The following is a 21,440-nucleotide window of genomic DNA, read 5'->3' as shown; positions in this document are numbered from 1 at the left end:
GTATGCTGTCGTTTAGGCTCTCTTTGAGGATGCCTTGGACTGTAAATGAAAGCTACAAGCACCTTATAACCGGACTTGTCCTGCACGAGGCCGAAAGAGGGGGGTTGCATTTCCAGGACATATCCCACATTCATTCAAACCAATCTTTTAAAGTGAAGTTTTATTGTTCATGGTGGGGTTCACACAGTGAAACCCTCAGCAGTATTAGCCATTTACAACACACCAACCAGACAGATAAAAAGCCAGCATGAACCTGATCTCTCTGATTTTTGAGAGTTCAGGGAAGTCCCTCCATTTCTTTCTCCTCTGACCACCTCATGCTGGACTGCTCCGTGTCTTTGTTCTGTTGTTTATTTTGTTCTTTATCATCTTAAAGCGTGTATGGTTATTGGTGTAATAGGCAGCACCCTAGGCCCCCTGACTCCCAGTTCTTCTATGCCTCTGTCTACGCCCTCAGTGCAGCACCACTTCTTTGTGAGAACACCCCCAGAGCTCTAGGTGAAATGCATGTGTTAATTACAGTTTCTTTTCCATAAGAAGAAAAACACAGTTTGAGAAGAGCAGCACCTGATTGAATAAAAAGGATGTTCTTGACTGTACCATCTTGCTGTGCTACGTCTTTCTTTCCATAAACTAATGACTCTATAACGAATCAGCAATGCAGCTTTCCTCAAATTTGGATGAACTGATTAGAATTTAGGGGTCACTTTTTGGTCATAGCTCATTCATACCCTTATTAATACAAAATGTCATATGTCTAATAGGATAACATGATGAAGTGATGATATTTTATATCCAAAAGGTCAAAGGTCAGTTCACTTTGACATTATAATATTCTGCAAAAACAGTTGAAACTTCGATTGCATTGATGGCATTTTGCAAAAATAAAGTTCACACACACACACATGAACACATAAACGGCAACTTGACTGGTAGGGGGAGGCATTTAGCTGCAAGGTGAGAGGAGTAAAGAAACCAGAAAAACATTTAAGAAGCTGAAATCTGAGTTCTGAACTTTTTTCATTAAAAGATGACTCAAAATGATTAATCAATTATCAAAATGACCTTAAATGCTGAAGAGGTCACGAAATGGTTTCCCAAACCATTACACTAAAACATGTACAGTATACTATACTGTAAAATGTAGCTTGTAGAAGGTTTCATCTCAAAAAGGTAAATAAAACTGTCATACAGCACATACACACACATTTGCACACACCATTATAAAGCAAGCAAAATAGGCTTTAAAAGAATGAATTGAATGAGGGGGGGGGGGGGGGTAAGGTCAGGGGTTATGGGTTATTAATAATGTAATAATAATGTTAAATCGTCTCGGTGTAAATACAGCCACTGTTTTAACCACCAATGTTCATTTATATTAACTTACTAATAATCACCATTTTCACATCAGTATTTTCCTTCCACTGGATCTCTAAACCTCATGTCACTAAAACATAAATTCCCATTCACCTGGTAGCATATAGGGTGTGTATATTTAAAGTAGGCGGTTAACATTTCGGCAAAGAATAATGTATATATGTTTTTAAAAGAACCCACAGCACCAGGTAGTCATGCACACAATAAATCAAACCCCCAGGAACACCCAACTTGCTTTGCCCAAGGGCCACTTTTCCAAATGACAGGAGGCCAGGGGCTAGTTAATAAACTCATATTAATAATAACATTAGCTAGTACATAATACTATTAATACAAATTAAAAGGCCTGTAACTAATCTTTATTTATTTTCAAATCAACTGACTTATTGACTTAATATATTAACTACATTTACATGGTGCAAGGATTGACAGATAAATCAGATATTTTACTCTCACTGAAATGTTGGAATGATTCATAAACTGCTCCTACCATGGACAGAATGAAGAGCACATTAAAGCACATTTTGTATGAAATACACATTTCCGTGTAGACTTTGCTCCTCCACAGCTTCAGCTTCATCTTCCTCAGCAGAGGTCACAGGGCCACTCCACCACCCAGCCGCAAGTTGAGTATCACCTTTCTATGATTATTTTTCTTCACTGCACACTTCACATCTATTATTTCACCAAAGGTTATATTCCCTCTCAAAAAAAAATCTCATTAATAATTTTCCTGAATTATTGGACTGAATCATTATGGATTCTGCAGAAATAATATGTGCCAGTAAGTAGATCAAATGAAGATCAGTGATGTGACAGTTACATCTTGTGTCACAGCAACGATAACTTCAAACATCCTTTTAAACATTTTGTCAAAACCAGTGAAGTCTGAGGCTTCTCATTGGGACGTAGCTGAAGTCAGGGATCACCTGAGACGATAACCAAGACAAAACCGTGATTAGTCATTTGTGATTTTTTTTCTAAAAAAATATCCAAACGTAATTTTCATATTGCCATTAAGGTTTCTGACCACATTCCTCCTACTGAGACTTCTGATTTTAATGACCCTATGACCTTGTCTTTGGCGCCACCCCCACGACTAACTTTACATTTTTAGCTAAATCGTCGGTATGATCAAATCACCTCTGACAGCTAATTCATTAATTAAAAGAAAATAAATTCAGGAAAGCGTGAGTCCTCTTGCTCTGGGTTAGGGTAATTGGAGCTCTTCTGAGTTACAATCAAGCCTTTGATTTTTGATTCTGAGAAAAGAGCAAAGCTCATAATTTAAACAAACATGAGATCAAAATTTTACTTATTAAAAGTGACTTTATACGTACCTTTCAATCAATCAAAAGGGCTGATGCCGTTTCCTAATTACTCCAGGCCATAGTGATGAGGGCTGCGTTTTCCACAGCATGGTTAGAGCGAGATGATCTACGCTTCCTGGTACCACCTTTGTTGCAGACCTGTAAGACAGAGAGGATGGTTAGATTTTAGGTTTCAGACTGTGACAGCTTTAGGAAGGACAGCACCACTACAAATAATTGTGCAGTTAATATTTAGCATTTTGTATAAATCTGTATGTATGCTTTATAAACATTTATTGAGCAATTGGAAAGTTTTATTAACATCAGTTGCAACTTTGTAATGGCCATTCACATAACGTTTACAACAGACTTGACCCCTTCAGCGTTATTTTTGCATGTGCAGGTCTCAGCAGTCATGTTTGAAATAATGAATATGCAACATCCGGGCAGACTTTCAAAATAAAGACACAAAAATGACATTTAGGAAACAAAACTACTTGGGTAGGTTCAGGAAAAGTTCATGCTTTGGGTTAAAATAACTACATTACACATACATAATACAGTGTACATAAGTTATGTAGATGGTTTACAAGCTAATTATTGACCATTAACAAAGTGTTACAAATACCTAGTCCATCCCTGTATGTAAGGATTTCTTAAAAGTCTTGGTAATCATTAACAAATACTTAATATTGTTTGTTACCAGTGAAATAACTATTAATTAACTCTGTTCATTGTTTTTGTAGAACAATGAACTAAAAAGGCATAAAGGAATCTGGATGTTTGTAGAACTATAATGTTGATGAAGGAGTAACTTTTTGTCTTTGTCAAACCCTGAGTATTATATAAATTCTACTGCATTGTTTTTCTTTGTTTTTCTTTTTTGCTCTAAACAAGTTTATTTAAATTTAAAAAAGTTTACAATATTCTTAAAGAAGAAAAGTGTAAAATATGGCCCTCTGTTGAAGGTAACACCAAACAAACAGATGGCAAAATATTGACAGACTAACCACTAACTGCTCCACATTAAACTTGTTGCTTTAACTATCTTTGGCTCTATCTAACCTACTAGCTGCTGTTAGCTCAGTTAGCTGTGTAGCTAGTGGCCCATAGCTGACTCAAGTCTGGCCTGGAGAACTGGCTGAACATTTATGTTTACACTGCGGACAACACTCTGAACCATGACTGAATATGATCTCTGACACCAGCAGAGATCAGGTTGACAACAGGGAACATGGCATTGAACTGTGACTTGTTAAATTATCATTTAAATTAGCAAACATATGTATAATTAGTGGCACAATTCAAACAGGAATTGTCTCTTGCCATTCACTACAATACATTTTTTTTTGAAGCATCTCTGTAATTAAGCATGGGAACTGAGAGCCAATTCCAGTTGAGAATCGTCTGGAAATCATCCAATCTATCAGAATCATATGCACCAGAGCTCATCAATTCCCAGCATGTTTTTTTCCTGACAGCACATACATTAGGAGATGACAATATGAGAGCTCCCCAAAAAGTGGCGCCATTGCCCCCCGGTGGCTGGCTGCAGTACAGGTCAAAAATCCTGCTTCCCAAACGTTTGTAAATTTGACATGGAAACAAACAAAAACATCAAATTACACACCAAATCAATTTTTGTCTAACATGGTTTCTGTCATTTTAGGTAGTTCTGATCCTGCTGGTGTTTGTTCAGTTTGCTCAGTTATTTGATGATATAAAAATGGGGCTTCATGCCATGATTGACAGTTGATTGCGGTTGACTTGGCCGGCTTTGTGGGCAAGAACACCAAAGCACGGCTCCCATGCTCATCTACTACTGAACAGACTCTGGCCCCAAGTGATGTCACCAGTGCAAGATGACAGCGTTCATATCCGCGATACTTTGGCTCCAGAATTGGTGCCATGTCTTCAATCTCTACTTATAGTCAGTGTGTCAAACTACTGCTTCCACACTGTGGGAAACTTGCAACCTTTTTTTCTCCTCTGTTTCTACACTGTGTTTGTTCCTCAAAGAGAGTTAAACAGGAACCAGCCAGGGAATTGATAAAGAATCAAATCAATAAGCTGAATCGATGAGGGCACTGGTATCAATAAAAACGTATTGATTTGCATCCCTAATAGTATTTTTACATTTTCATATGTCATATGCTTACCGGAACACAGGATTTGCCCTGTTTGATGCACAGCTGCATTTTGCAGTGCAGGAAGACATCGCTGTTTTGCCCAGCGAACTCAAACATGTTGAAAGAGAAGCTGTTTGACGTTCCCTCTCCGTTTCTCATCACCTTCACTGTCAGGTCGGCAGAGTCCGGGCATCTGCTCAGAAACAGGAAAACAAACATGATGACATCATCAGCTGTAAAGCCTGATTGTTCTTAGAGCCACTGACAACATCACAGTGTTTTCTCACTTGTCCTTGATGAGGTAGTATCGCAAAAGCCCATCAACTGACTGCTGGGTGGTTGCCCAGCAGGAATCGATCACAGTGGCAACCATTTTCTCATCCAGCCCCTCCGTCTTCAGCTCCACCCAGATCTTCTGGTTCAGCCGGATCGTACTGGACGGCTCGACAAGGTTCGCGTGGTTGGGATCAGTGTAGGCCTTCATTGTCAGAGTATAATTCCAAACTCCTGATACAATCTGCTGCACCACAGAGCTGCAGGGCAAAGACACATTTCAGCTGTCTTAAACTTCAACAAGCTTCAGTCAGCACATTTAACAAGCAGGTGAAGCTCAGCTGGCCTCCACACACCTGTCTTTGATCTTGAAGGACACACTCTTGACGTCTGGCTTCTTGTAGAGACAGGAGAAGTCGATCTCTACTGGGTCTTGGCGAGTGACGACTGAGCTGCTGGAGATGTTCGGTGTCATGATGGTGTTTTTGAAGATGACTTGGCTGTTGTTCATCTAGATTGTGACAGAAATACAGGTGAAAAAACAAACAAACAAAATGAGTCAGTTAATTATCTACATCTTCACCTCTCACATTTGCAATGCTTAAATATCTTTCGTGGTCCAGATTGTAGTTCACAGGTTATCTTTCCAGCAAAATAAAGAAAACCAGTGAAAAATGTTCTCTGGGAGGTTCCTAGTATATAATTGCTAGATGTGTAAATAGGCAACAGTTTGCTACACATTAACAAAATTTCTAAGTTTATAATAAGTCAGATGTTCAGTTTTCATCTTGTTTTGCTGTCTCTGAGTGAAAAAACAAACTAGATAATGCAGATTTCAGGAAAGTGTCCAGCAAAAACAATATTTGTATTTATTGAGAGCGAAAAATAAGAGGATCGAGCACCCACCATGATTTCCGTCCCACAGGTGTTTGTACTGTCGAAGCTGAAAGTCACCATGTGGGTCTTGTGGTCCATGTGACCTGTGCAGCTCTGGTTCTTGAGGTGTAATACAGAGTAGTCGATGCCTTTTTCCTCCAGCAGACAGCCAGCCAGAGTGACATTTGCAGAGTTCTGTGTGCAGACTGTCGGCTCACCTGAACACCAGAACAGGACAAAGATGTAAAACTATCATCACTTCAATAAGGATTTATTTGAGGTTAAGGAATTCAATAAGGCAGAACAAGTTTGTGCTGATTTCTACAAATATTTCTGTGATAATTGCAATCAGGAGGAGAAAAAATATGTTTTTCTGCTTAAATGACATTAGACTGACAAGGCCAGCAGGCTTTGTGCCGAACCACAAAACCCAAAACAGCTGTGCCTCTGCCAAGTGTTTGCATTACTAAAATGAATTTACATCTTTTATGGATATTAACAGGTGGTTTTTGAGTCATATGCTCTCCTGTTCTCTGTCACTGATTTTTTTTTTTTGCCTCCCTCTGCAGAGCAATTTACTTTTTAATTCCTGTTTTCTTTTTCCTGCAATTCCTTTAATTTTGAATGCCGACAAGTTAATGACAATTAAACCAAACTAAAATCCCCCACTAGCTGAAGTCTGTATAGTTTAGAATGCCAACTCAGCTGGGTGATGATTTGTTATAAACATTAACAATAAATTCTTCACTCCCTCCAGGCAATTGCAATTTACAACAGTTGCCGGCAATTCAAGCAATCCCTGTGAATTCTGCAAGACTCTGCAATTTTTTCACCACAACTTCTTTACAAATTTGACCAATCATCTTGGCTTCCTGTGGGTTCCACCAATCATAGCTGTCCTCCAAAAGTCATACATGTATGTCTGAATGAACTGACTCAATATTTTATGATTTACAGTTTTTTGTATCTTTGTTTTTCAGTTTTGTCACTAATTCTGAAAAGAATGTAAGGTGTATAATTGCTACTAGTATTTATCAATGCTCTGTGCCTTTGTATATTTTATAATTTTGTGTTTTGACCGAGTTTGAGCTCCAAAAATTAAAAGCACATATTTCTTTCAATTTTCACTTGGTTCCACAACTTCATTGTAAAAAACACTTAAAAAACATCACAATATGACTCAGTTGGTGGAGCGTACGCCCCCTGTGCTGGGGCTGTCTGTCCTCTGCAGCGGCGGCTGATTCGACGCACGCCTGCGGCCCATTTGCTGCACGTTATCTCTCTCTCTCCACCCTCTTTCCTGACGTATCTTTGGCTGTCACTATTAAAAGTAAAAAAAATCTTAAAAAAAAAAAAAATCACTATGTGCATTTAATTTTTTTTTTCAGAAAAGCTCCCATTAAATCAGGTATTTTTGGTCGCAGTAATCCCCAAAAATAGCCTGTGAAATCCTGGATGAACAGAGAGAGAGTGAATCATCACATAGATGCTTAGGTCTGATGCTTAATGTTGGGATCTGATGTTTGGACTAACTCTCCCTCTACAGAGACACGTTGTGTCGCAGTAGTTGCGCAGTACCGAAAGAGTTTGTGGGCCTGTACTTGGAGGCAAAACTGCCCTGGCACAGGCAGCGGGGTCCATTGAAGCTCTCAGCGCAGAACTCGTTATCAGCACAGTAGTGGTCCAGACAGGACGCCAGAGGGGGATCAGCTACAGACACACAGATAGATGACATCACTACCAAATGAAGGATGAATGATACAAAATAATATTTAAAAAAAACTTTTGTTTATTCATGTAAACAGATTTTGGCCAGATTCTTGCCAATACACAGCCCTAGTAAAAAGTAATATGTTTATGTTTCCTCTCTCAAGCAGACATCACAAAGTGCTTCACAATAATAAAACAGAGCATCAGACAGGAGGACTAAAATATAATACTTGTTAGAACTAAATTTTTTTTTTTTAAATAATAAACACGTAAACTGAACATTAAAATGCAGCTTACATGTAATGCGTCATCTTTTATTGTTAATTAAACAGGCTTAAGCTCAAGTTTAATATGTAATGGGTAAGTTTTACTTGAAAGCAAACTAAACAAATGTACACTGCACCAAATTTGTATACTAGTACATGTATAGAGTTGGGCGCTGACCTTTTCTAAGTCCCGCCCCCTTTTTGCTCTATCCTCCAACAACAGTTGAGCAAATCTGTCAACTTTCTCCTTTCCTGTTTCCACTTAAATATGTTATGTGCTAGACTTATCTATGTTCCAAAGAAAACCAGATTTGAAGGATGGTTAACATATTTTGCTGGGGGGCCCGTAAAAGCTACTTATATTCACAGGTAATGTATGCTAGCTTAAGATGTGAATACATGTTTTTACAGGAAAGGAGAATGTCGACTGAGGAAATTTTGATTCTGGTTATCGATTTCTACATGAATTTCACTCGCGCTAGTTTGTACTGTACTGTCATGTACTGTATATTAACCTGGCTATGTGTCTTGGCCTTTGTACATGTGATTTGAATACATGCATGTCCTCCTGTCTCCTGGTGCATTTGTCTTATTCACTTGTTTTGAAACCAGATAAGAGACGACCATTGTTACAGTTATTTAATGTTAGCTTAGCTCAGTGTTTCCGCTGGTAACATTTATCCATGGAAGTTAGAGTTTAACACATCTCTGCTGCGAAGAAAGCAGGAGAATCATGAAGAACTTAAATTATTAAGCAGAATTGGAATCAGAATTGCCCAATATTATATTACATTTCACTTATACTGCTCTGCTTCTGTTTCTCTTAATAATTCTTCTTTCTCTCTTCTGCTTGATTAGGATTTGTTTCAGCCTGGAACAGCCAGGGGAAATCAACAAAAACTTATTCCCATCTCATCATATGAAACACAGAAGTGAAATGTTGATCTTACGGCAGGCGGCCTTTGACCTCCAGTCCTCCAGTGTATCATTGATCAGACTGCAGGCCTTGGCGTAAGCCTCCAAAAACTGGCATTTGAGATTGTCCACCAGTGGGTAACTGCACAAAGTGTTTTTGCAAGCCGCTATGTAGGGCTCTGGGGCAATGTGACTGTGGCAAGCAGCGAAGGGGGCCTGGCTCATGAGATCACATCTGTTCCAGAGATGAGAGAGAGAGAGGAAGATTCACACTAAATTAGCAGTTTTTCTGAACAGTACTATGTGTTTCAAGCGTGTTTCCACAATCATCCCCGGTTATTTGACAGTGTCATGGTATCATAGGAATAAGGGGTGTCACAATTTAAAACATTTTTTTCGGTACAGACGGCCATGCAATTGTTAGACTACGAAGTCTTTATTTGTAATCAACATATCGTAGAGGAGGTCACTAAAATAAGTGTTTACCGTCTCATTTGTAAGTTGATGTGCTGTTGATGACTAGATGATAACAAAGACAAGGATGAGAGCCAAATAATTATGGCTTTTTGTCGAGTTTTGGCTGCTATGTCTGAACAGAGATGTGTGTGGTTGTGGAGACATTTTGTGATTGTGAAATAGATTTAGTCCAGAATTTTAGGATATCACAAGGCTACGTTTAATGACATCTATCTGTGCCTCTCCTCAAGAGTCTCACAGCAAAACACTTCACACATATGAATTAAATCAGAACAGACGAGATCAGATTCAATGGGATCTGTGCTGTTCACACTGCCACTAAAAAACAAGTCTGAGGCACATATGAGCAAAAAAATCAGATCTGGTGATCTTGTGTCTGTAGTCTTAACGTGGCCTGTGTGACACAAAGACCTGGATAACCTACATCTCCAACTCTTTCTTCACACATACACCAGATGCGTGGAATAAATACTAGGAGACTGGCTGCTCCTGCCTTTAATTTAGATGATCAAACTTGAAAGCTCATTTTAATTGTATTTTGCGTTGATATCCAAAATGTGACACCCCTATAATGGGAATGTATAATAGAGATGGCTCAACAGGACAGGAGTGTTTAGTGTGTTGTGATGGGTCAGTTCTTACAATGCAGTTGCTTGGGTGCAGTTGATCGTACTGTCAGCGGTGTCGTTGTTCAGAACATTGCAGCTAAGAGGCAACAAACAGCACTTCACATTAAAATTTAAACCCAAATAACATTTATGAACAGGTAATGTCAGTAAGTGCATTAATGTGGTTTCGGATTGAGTTGTACCTTTTGGTGCTGTTGATAGACTTTGCCTCGAGGAGGGAGGTGGTCCGTCCGGCAAAAACGGAGACGCCACACAAGCCCTTAACGTTAAGAGGTTCTGGTCAATGTCAGGAGAGAATTAAAGACAAATCAATGAATTCAGAACCTAATACACACTGTGATTCTTCAAATCAAAAATCACAAAACAAGTCCAAGGCACTCTCTTTTGAAACTATTAAAATGCCTGTACTGTGACTGCATGGTCATTTTAGACCTTAAAACAAACAAGCTTCTTGTTTCGACATCACTCCTTCATCAGCAAGGCAAACTGATCAAATGGAACAAAAGGCCTTTTTATTTTAGTCTTTCACCATTAGAAATCTTCCACTGGACCCTGTGGCCTAGAAAGGGTGTGGGCATCTATATATTCACTCTGTCAGATAGCATTGTTTATCCCACAATACTCAAAAACTGAGTTAAAGAGGAATATGGTAAATTAAAACACTGGCAATGCTAGTTAACTCGGTTAGTCCACATGCAGCTATTTCTCCAACTTGGAGCTCAAGAGTAGGCTAACTAGCAGTAGTGCTAGGCAAGTAAAGATACCTTTCCATCAGTAAGAGAAAGAGTGAAAGAGAGAGAGCGGAGCAGCAGCAGGGCATCAGAAGGAAAATCATAAAATATGTAACTCCCATACAACTGAAAGAGTTCTCTCTGTGACACAAACTAAATACAAACATAATCTTGAGTAGAGCAGCCAAGCAAAGACGGTCCAAGTGGGTGCTGATGAGCATTTAAAGAAATACACCACTGCCAATGTTAGCAGTGGCTAAAAGTAGAAAAAAAAAAACATTGAAACCTTAGCATTTAGAGATGACGATGATGCCCAAACACACCAGGATTTGTTTGTTCTAAGGTCTTACATTACTGTGTAGTGACAACAAAGACATTTTAATAGTCTTACCTCTTTGGGGGTTTACTGTGATTTTTGAGTGCACTCCCACCCAATTGTTTTTTTCATTCAAACAACATGAGCTTTGAAAAAGGTAAGCCCGTGGAATGGCCCATATATTTTGTCCCTTACTTTCTCCAGATAGAATTTAACTTTCTGTACCTGCTACCAGATGTGCAGTGTGGCCATCAAAAAAGACTGTTGCGTTGGCCACAGGTATCCTGGCAATAACTCCAGTCTCGCTCTTTGAGAGCTCCACGCCATAAACCATCTGAGCAGTGGTGTTGAGAATTATTTCTTTGTTTTTAGCCTACATCATAGCAGAAAGGCAATGTTAAGTAAAAACTGGCAGAAACATCTCAAATATATGTTTTCACATGTATGCTTGTTCCCATCTAAAGAAAGATTTTTCATGGCAACACTCAGTAAATTACACTAATGGTTGTTATCTTTTGCTCCACCATTACCGCTGTTCTGATTACACTACAGCACTGTAACTTAAAACTTCTCCTCTCTTCACTCACTATTTAGTCACTGAGAGGATGATTAAACAAGAGCACATGCAAATAAATAAAAATCAATATGTTTCCTTTGTCACAATGTTCCTGTTGCACTTATGTTTATGAGACTGTACCTGAAGCTCTGAAACATATTTGGGAGACCTCCGGTTTTAATATTATACTATTTTGTCTTTAGTCTGACCATAGACAGCATATTAAATAGTGGGTGGATCCTCTGTGACGTCACCCATAGGTTTCAGAAGAGCCATTATGAGCTTGTAGTGTGATGGCTCTGGCGGTCACCATCTTGGTAGTGCCTTCCAAAACAGGTGGAGCGTGAGCAGAGCTGAGGTGGCAGAATGAAATGGCTACTTAATGGCTAGCAAACTGTGATGTATCCACCTCATTCAAAACATACACGCCGTTCATCATGCATAAGTTTAGGCCTTGATATAATTAAAACTATACAAGCCCAAAACATTTCTGTAGCAGCCTGCTACATGTTCATTTCTGCTGTAAAGTTGTGCATTTTAGCACAGGGGTCTTATTGGGATTGACTCATTTTTGGAGTCAGCATCAAGCGGCCCAAGGGGGAACTGCAGTTTCTGGCACTTACGCCCACACCAGTTTCACTTTTCAGCCTTGGAAGTTGCAGCTTGAACTTGAATAGTAGCTGCTAACTAGCTAAACTTTTCCCAGTCAAGAGAAACTCTGCAGTAATGAACACATGAAGACCCTCTAGTGACATCACAGGGTCTTCACAGCTTATCCATACGCTTAATGAGTGGCTAAAATAACAACACCAGCCATCACAAAATTACTCTCAAAAACCAAAGACTGGGAGCAAAAATGGATGTGCTATTTAAACCAAGTATGTTGGCATGGCAACACACCAGCATTAGCTTAAAATGATGTCTTCTGATTGATTAGGGAAAATTGAATCCCCACTCTCCCAGGGAAATCGCTTAGAATGAAGTGATGTCAGACTGAAGATGAATATGGAGTGTAACAAGTTTACAATTCAGTCTGACATCACGCTTCGTCCGTCCCATTGACCACAGGGGATGACGATGAAATGCCGCCTTGTAGGTAGAACAGCCCAGCTGACTGCATTGTACATGTATGTCAGTTTTGGTTGAGTTTTTATTGGTTATCAGGTCGTCAGCTGCTCATTGGTAGTGGCACTGATCAAATTACGATAGAAACTTAAAAAAACATAGGCTAAACAAAAACAAGACAACAAGAACATCGAGGAAAGTGTTAAAACACTTCAAACAAAGAAACTCTAAGGAGAATTTTAGGAAACAAACAACCCAATAAACTCTCTTAGTTGCATTTAGATGAAACGTGGTAGCTTACCAAAACTTTTCCACCTTGCTGTAGGTGAACCGATTCACCTTCACTTTCCACCACTAATATCAAGTGGTCCAAAAACATTACATCTTGACGGCGATGCTCTTGGAAACCTGCCAGTATGTTAAAAGCAAGGCTGTCTTGAGGACTCATCAGACTGTACACACACCGATCAGGGACAGCTCGGTGTCTGTTGAAGAAATCAATGACACTGGAGCCAGTCACAGTGCACACGGTCGGGCGTGGTATGCATTTACTAGAGACAGACAAGGGAAGGGGAAAGAGACATGTCATTTCTGTCTTGTCAACTTAAGGACAGCAGTGAAAGAAATATGTTTTATCATTTAAAGATGTTATGTCCAAGAATATAAAGCTATAAATATAAAAAAAAAAAAAAGAAATAAAAAATACAGCAAAAAGCAACACTTGCTGCAGGTAAGACAAGAGAGGAATGCTGGCAGACTTGAATTAATGAGCTCTTTTAACGTGACACTTGCACATTAATCTTTAAACTTTATAGAGCAGATGATGCTGTTGGTCTGCCCCATAACGAAGATGATGTGCAATTCACTTTAGTTTTTAACCAAATCAAAGAAAAATGAAAGTTACTGATAAAATATTTCCCATGATAAATAGGACTGACTGAAAGATGACACACTTTTATTTGGTGAATCTACTAACATACAACTCAGCAACTTTGCATCCATAACATCCTCCCTCAGTTTAGAATTTATATGAACATAACCTGCTCTGGACCATGTAATTAGTTCAGCAGAAGTTACCATGGTGATCTAGGAAAATGTTAAGGCTATAACAAGTACTATATTTTTCATATCCAGAAATTCACTGCAAAAATAGCATATAGTCAAGGTTCAAGAGACCCTTGAAAAATACATAAATAATGTTATCAGATGCTCATGTCTCATGAAGAGAAGCCAAGCTCCCATGTAATTCAGATCCTGCATATCCATGCCAATAATCTTAAAAATCATTCAGTGAGCTTTGATCAAAGAGAAGATGTACCCCTTGGCTGCTTGGTCAATTATGAAAAAGCTGCATTGCAACCACAGGGCTTACTGCTCATAATTACTATTATTAATGGTGTAAAAAAACGTCTATGTGACGTCAACATGCTGTTCCATTCAGATGATACTCTTAGTGTATCAGTTTAGCGTGAAACTGCTCATATCTGAGTTGGAGATGAAAAGATTATCTATTAGGTGATTGACAGATAAGCATAAAAACATAAATGTAGTTACGTATTGTTGACCAGGCAATCCTCCAAGGGTCCACACGAGGTGCCATAACTGATGACTCCAGTCGGACACTGTTCTACTAAGCAAGTGTTCGGTATCCTCTTTGTGAAGAGTGAATGGACTACAGAAGGGAGCTCTGGGAAGTAACAGAGGGTTTTTGAAATATTAAACTTCACCAACGGGTGTACAGAATTTAATAGAAGGGAATAATTTGGTCCTTTGGGAACCACTGGATTTGCCTACCTGAGCGTCTGCATCCACTTAGGTCTAGGTAAAATCTTCTGTCCGCTTTAAAATAGATGCCTGCAAAAATTTCTGCGTCATTAACCTTTGTAGTCACTCTCTAGAAAAGAAATGGATAAAAATCCAGGTTAAGAATGTAATACTATACTACAGTTTGTGTAAATATTTTCTCTAGTTTTAGGATAATTTGTGCAGTGAGAGGAGTGGTGACCTAACTATTAGATGCATCAACTTCCATATAACCAGAAGGCAACCAGTTCAATTCCCAGACTTGCAGGATGAAACTGTGTAGGTAGTCTGAAAGCAACACTTACCCTTTCATAATTATGTTTATGTTTACAATCAGCTACCCTGGTCATGTAAATCTAACATTTGCTCTTCTTTGCTCTTTTTTTTTTTTTTTTTTTTTTTGTTGGAGGGGGGTCCTCCATCAGTTCCTGAGAAAGCTAGCTAGGTGCTTTGATTTCTTTTAGGGATGTAACAATACCAAAAAGATTACATTAAAGATATGATAATCACAAAATTTTAAAAAACAAAGAAAAGTAACAAAGCATGTGCAATGAAAGCTTTAATTTTCTATGTGCAAAGCAAAAACAATGCAGCAATTAGCATTCTGTTTATAAAATAAAAACAATTAAATAAAGGCTTTTTAAAAAAATTAAATATTGCAATATTTGACATATTGTTACATCCTTGCTTGCCGTGGCCCAATCTGAAAATCTTTTGCAGCCCACCCAAACTTTTAGTCACCATGTGGATCCAACCAAGATGAAAACCCACATATATTTACAATAATTTAATATTTCCTGATATATTTCTTGTTTCATAAACAAGACAGTTATTTAGTATGTGAACATGAGCATACAGCAACGCAGTACAAATTAATAAACCATCCATATACATATAACAGTTTGTAAACCTGAATATCTTTCCATTTTAACTTTTGTCCTGCCAGTGAGGTATTCTGACAACTATGATCCTCTGCCACTGAGGAGATATAAAATGCATTCTGGTGTTAATGTGAGGGGTCACCAAACAGGGTGCACCACCTGTTAAAACAGGTCAGATAATTGAATAATAACATGTAATTTGAATCCCATGGGTTTGTTTTATTAGTTTTGATGACGCTTATTTAATTAGAAATGTTTTATGGTAATGTCAAACTAAGTTACAATATTTAAAATGAAAAACTTTATTTTTAATGACCTCTTACAGCCCACCTGCTGTATCTTCATGGAAATCTCTGGTTTAGACTACAAGTGACCTCTCTCTTTAAAGAATACATACTAGTGCTTAAGTGACAGACTACTGCTTATTACATGGTTACTCACCAAAAAGCTCAGTTTTACTTTAATGTCACTGTTCATTTAAAATCCAGTGTGCTTCAGTACAGGGTATATACTACATCAGTGTATCACAGCATTATTGTTACATCACTGTACTGTATATTAACCTTGAGTATGTTTCAAATAAAATTCCTAAATTGCTAATCATCCCGTAGGATCATATATTACCATTAGATTCAAGTCACAGATGTAAGCATTTCCCAGTTCCAATAATTACCCATCAATTATGTTCTTAAACCCAATAGGTTCAAAAGTGCTGTGGTTCTGGAGAGTCCAGAAACAACTGCACAGTAAAAAATATTTTTTAACCAGTTTCACAAGCTGCCTCTTATTTAGAAGAGATGTTTCCTTATTCTTGTTGTGACACACAGGCAAAATATTAATACACTGTTTTCCACAAAAAATATTGGAAAGAAACATAAATGTACTTCAATACATGGAAACTTAAGCAATTCTACATTCTAAAAAAAAAAAGTCTGGTTCTGCATGTACAAATTGAGCGTAGCGATGTGTAGGACGACCATCTTTGATTAAATGAAGAAAAAGAACCAAAAGCTGTAAAGAGGTTAAAAAACTCTTTTCCTGCTGCTGGTGGACTGTTTAAAAATCAAGATGGTCCTCAAAGTCTTTAAGGATTCTTGTTCAATGACCCTCTGTGTTCATTATTTAGGCAAATTGAATGCTTGGGTCACACAGTGACTCAACTGTAACGGTAATAAATGAGAGAAACAAACAGGGACTTGATGAGATTTGATGAACCTTAATTAACTTCGAGCTAAAAGCTGAAATCACAGCCTAAGGTTAGCATCAAGTTAAGCTGCGATAAAGCAGATTGGTTGCCTTGGTAACAGACTCAGCTTCTGCATATGCTGTGGCTGGTAGCTCCTTCAAATTACATTTTTGTATGTAGTTGTATTGATGAAACACTCATTGCCTCTGACAGAAATAAACTCGTATGTATTGGAAAAGGAACCGTGGAGTTTGGGTTGCAGCATCTTTCAACCACCCAACCAGACTAAATGTTGGTTGTGTGACCACCCCAGCAGGAGAAGAAGAGAGCTAAGATAAAAGCCATTATGGCTACTGCTGACTTATGTTTGGCCAGGAAAATAGAATGGATGAAATTGGACCGGCCAAGCAACAGGAACTCAGAGACTGTGTTGGCTGTGCAAATATCTTACCGAAACCTTCTCCACCAAAACATCCGAGATCACGTACTGAACGGCTGGATGAGGAGAGGCTGACTGTGTGTTTACATCGATGATGCCTGATGCTAAAATGTCAAACTTATTTGAAGATGTCGACCATATTGTCATCACTATCACTATTTTGTTGCTGATGTTTATGTTTCCTTGGATGCAAATTAAACAAAATACACAACAGAATTATTTCTTGGGTGTGTATCTGTAAATAACTGCATATAAGGTTTTACAGTATTTTATATTTCATCCTATTCTGTTCTATATTTATTTATCTATTTAGGATTACAACCTTTATCCACTTTTGGTATGTTGATACTTTGACCAAAGTTACATCTTACATATACTTACCACTTGCTTTGCTTGATAGTTATTCTCTATAGTGACTTCAAGAGCCGTTTGTGTACCAAACTTGTAGAGTCTGATTATCAGCTGAAAGCATAAACAGACAAAATACACAAAATGTTAGGAAAAGACTTCAAAAAACTTTTATAAATTAACTTTTATTTGAAGTTCCCTGCACCAAATAATATCTTTGTAATGCTCCTGTTGTACAAAAGGCTGAGCAGGTAATCAATGTAAAAAGATGGAAGGGATGGTGACTTACACATCGTCTGATATATTTGCCGTCGAAGTAAAAGGCTGTAACAATTTTAGCACTGCAGTCTGACATGGTCTCCTCGATTTTGTCCAGAGTTGGTGTTTGAACCGTCATAGAAAAATTATAAAATTCCACTTGAAAATCCGTTGCAAGGTCTTTATTTAGGTAAATGCAGTCCTTTGTGGTCTCATTTATGCTGTTTTTGAAACAAATTTTAGCTGATGTATTTGTGTTCCCCATCTGCAACAACAATGAGACATCATACATGAATTACACTGAAGCGAAATGAGTTAAAGTCAATAATGACATTTTTCTCATTTTGGTGAACAACTTTTCAATCCAACAAGTTCACATACTTCTAGGCAAGGAAAGGTAACTTTATTTAGAGATTTATTTATACTGTACATTTCATTAGAGATGTGTTTAACATGAGAAACCCAACAAACTGTGCATTAACCCAAGCTAAAAATATCTTTACAGCATTATAAAGAAGAAAATTCACTGTACACTTGGGGAAAATTTGGCGATATTGGGTTCTATAACAAATCTGAAAGGTCAGGAGATGATTACCAGCATAAGATACAATCGAAACTGTGCTCTGCAATGCAAACTACAACAAGAAAATAAAATGGTTTGCCAAAATGTCAAACTAATTGGTGAACTGTCAGTGGAATCTGTATTAGATATCTCAGCCAACAGACAGTCAGTCAAGCAGCAGAGGGACAGACAAGCCTTTTTTCAAACAAGGTTTAATTTCACTCACCTCCAGCATTGTGTAGGCGCGTCCATAAAAGTACATGTTACATCCTGAAATATCCAAGATTTTTGTGCTTGAAAGGCCAACCTGGCTGGCAGCAACTACAGAATAAATTTGAAGGAAAAAGAAATGAGTGATGTCATACATACATATATATATATACACACACACACACATATATATGTATATATATATATATCACATGAAGACCAACTTTCTTTTCTTTCATCCCAAATTCACACGCGACTTAAAATGAATATCAATGCAATGATTTCTGAATGTAAAAGATAGAAGGAGCTCATTAAGTAATAAAAAATACAAATATTTAGACTCCATGTGTATGAAACAAAAACTGCCCGAAGTTATTTAACTATATGGTTAAAAAGTGTTTTTACCCTTATTAATTTATTTTGGTTACATGGATAAACATATGTTTTAAAAATGTTGGAATCACACCATAATGTCTCCTTAGAGGACTTCAGTTTTAGATTGATTTGATTTTGGAAAGAAATGTGTAAAATTAAATGTCCTCTAGAGCCTGCTGCAAAACTACAGTCATCAAATGCCTTTACAATAAAGGTTATACTCTAAAGCACGTAAAACTTTTCAGTGTTTGAATGGAGACCTGGGTATCTTTTCACTGGCAAAAACCAAAAGTCAAAATCCACAATCCTACAGTTCATAAAATACCTGCCACTTTATTTTGTCACACTTGGATCTTGCCAGCAAAGGACTGAACGGAGGTGTTTGACGGCAGTCTGCTGCAAATCTCTAGTTAATGTTAGCTGTGTTTTCAGGCTGAAAAAAAAAATGTATTACATCTAATTGGATTTAAATTTTGTTCATTCATAATCACAGCCTAGCAACTAATGCTAACAAATTGATGAAGGTCAGACATAAAACCTTAAATGTTTTTTCTCAGTGTCAGTTTACACATTTGTTTAAGACTGAATAACATTGACTGAGGCTACTTGGCTTCCTGATTAACCAAAGATCTCTCTCTTAGAAAAAAAAAACAGAAGAAGAAGAAAAAAAGAAATAAGCTTAATTTCTACTTTGCCTCCAGTAATGGTGGCATCTCTAGAGCAACACGGGAACCAGCTTGCAGGTAGTTTTGACTTACTTTGTCTCCATAGCAACTTGATTCCTCAGTGAAGAAGTTGAAATAATTTAAAATGAAGTGCTGTTTGCACGAGGGTTGCATATTTTTAATCAGTAGTTGCAAAAGTTAACAATGAATTAATGAATGAATCATTAATAATTAAAAAGAAACAAAACAGTGTTTTCCCCTCTCATTTTTATTTTTCTTTCTCTTTTGAAGTTTCCTTAACTGGACAAAACAATGTCAAATGAGGCGCAACTACTGCCATTTCAAGAATGTCGACTAATTCTATTTTTAATTGTTTAAATTCTTAATGGCGATTAATTGATATACGATTAATCATTATAACCCTAGTCTGCAGCATGGGACATCAACATGACATGATGAGGTCAGCACTGAATAATGGCTGCTTACCTGCCAGCAGGAGGAACAGAGCACCCAACTTCACCATGATGAAGTCCCGGCAGTAAACTGTCTGAGAGCTGGGAGAGACACAATTATTTCTAAATTCTGCACAAGGATATTAAAGAGTTTTAAATGTTTGTGATTGTATCTAAAATCCTTAAAATGAGCCCTGACTGATTACCTTGAGTTGCAGCTTATCCACAGTTTAGTACAACTGCAAAAGGCTCCATGTGATTTCTTTTAGATGAGGCCCATGCAGTGAATTATATAGAATATTCTGAGTACATTATTATCAATAGCAGCCGTACTCCAAATGTGTGCTGCTGCACCATTTTGTTTTGTTTTTCAGTTGTATGTCTTCGTTTTCATTGGCTCGTTTGGGATCAGGTCACCTGATTGGCTACAAAAATGCAGATGAAAGGTCTGGATATTAATTCAAATTGTACTCAGTACTCAACTATGATTTTGGAAGTAACTAAGTAGATTACATGGTGAAATGAAAACTTAAGTTCAAGTAAAAGTACAGACTTGAAAATCTACTCATGAAAGTGTAAGTACCCCTTACTACTTAATTGCAGTAATTTGAGTATTTGTAATTAGTTACTTCCACCCCTGGTTGTGACACTGTGGGTCATTTGATTCGCATGTCATTTTTGCTGCAACGTCCTCTCTCTCCTCAGTGTGTGTGTGTGTGTGTGTGAGCGATCTCCCTCTCTCCTGAGTGAGTGAATTGAGAACAGGTGATGCACAGTGATTGGCTAACCTAGCCTGATTGCTGCAGCATGATTGGTCAGGGGGAGGGTCCCGGCCTATTTAAACCTCCAGCTGGGTACACCTTGTTTCACCTCTAACATTTTGGCCACAATAAAGTGCCAGCATGGTGTTATGGTTTGTTTTTGTCATGTGTAAGCTGAGTAAAAGAGTGTAATACACGGTACTTTGTGTATCACTTAATTAAACTTTAGAAGGGCTGTGGGTGAAGAAGGAGCACAAGGAGAGCTTCGACTGTTTCCACTTAATTCACTTTAATGTCCGGAGGAACGTAGGACAAGTCAATACTGACAACAAAAGTGACATTTCACATCTAACATATCACTCCGCCAATCTCGATCACAACTCATATTACCTGCACATAAGGTGCGCCACATTATATAGGTCCAGAATAACTTTAACAGCAGAATACAACTGTAATTACCATTAAGCAAATTATATGGACACAAAATAATAAACAGTGAAAAATAAGAGAATCTACTGAATATATCTTCACAAAATAAATCTCATCTTACAAGAGTTATCACAAGGTAGTCTGAGCTCTGTGAATATTGGAAGAATGTTGAGATTGTAGATAGAGTAAGTTAAAATGTGTACTTTGTAAATATCTATAAATATTTGGTACTTTGTAGGACTGAGAAGCCTTTTTTACTTTTTTACTTTAGGAGTTAGGTTAGTAATTATTCTTTTATTTTAACTTTATTTCGTTTAGAGAAATTAGGGTTGGTTTAGTGTGATTTGTTTATTAATTGTGCTTTTTTTCTCCCTCTGAGGAAAAATAAAAACTGCTCCTTTTGAACATGGCTTACTGGTGTTGCTGGCCCCTCTTGGAGTG

At 37.8% G+C, this 21,440-nt stretch overlaps 1 protein-coding gene across 1 annotated transcript; it reads right to left on the bottom strand.

Annotated features, from left to right (window-relative positions):
• Positions 1-2,715: 2,715 nt before the first annotated feature.
• Positions 2,716-17,086, bottom strand: LOC146330096 (uncharacterized). Its single transcript, XM_084714472.1, has 14 exons — positions 16,952-17,086; positions 14,425-14,524; positions 14,185-14,317; positions 12,932-13,181; positions 11,235-11,382; positions 10,145-10,238; positions 9,976-10,038; positions 8,892-9,091; positions 7,544-7,675; positions 5,996-6,183; positions 5,446-5,600; positions 5,104-5,349; positions 4,847-5,009; positions 2,716-2,846 (listed from the first exon to the last, which is right to left on the bottom strand). The coding sequence occupies exons 1-14, from the start codon at positions 17,084-17,086 to the stop codon at positions 2,751-2,753; spliced, it is 2,103 nt and encodes a 700-aa protein (XP_084570598.1). The 3' UTR covers positions 2,716-2,750.
• Positions 17,087-21,440: the final 4,354 nt, after the last annotated feature.

Source organism: Lutjanus erythropterus, chromosome 3 (assembly GCF_056507025.1).
Source record: "Lutjanus erythropterus isolate fLutEry1 chromosome 3, fLutEry1.hap2, whole genome shotgun sequence".
NCBI classification, from domain to species: domain Eukaryota; kingdom Metazoa; phylum Chordata; class Actinopteri; order Lutjaniformes; family Lutjanidae; genus Lutjanus; species Lutjanus erythropterus.
This window is presented reverse-complemented; position numbering and strand designations above follow the sequence as displayed.

What these genes read in the sequence shown, in the direction of transcription:
- LOC146330096 (XM_084714472.1), bottom strand. Translation starts at nt 17,086, where the DNA reads ATGACAATATGGTCGACATCTTCAAATAAGTTTGACATTTTAGCATCA. An exon ending in CACTGCACATCTGGTAGCAG is followed by an intron (nt 10,239 to 11,234) that starts GTACAGAAAGTT and finishes GACATTGACCAG; the next exon opens with AACCTCTTAACGTTAAGGGC. An exon ending in CCTGTGGGACGGAAATCATG is followed by an intron (nt 5,601 to 5,995) that starts GTGGGTGCTCGA and finishes GTCACAATCTAG; the next exon opens with ATGAACAACAGCCAAGTCAT.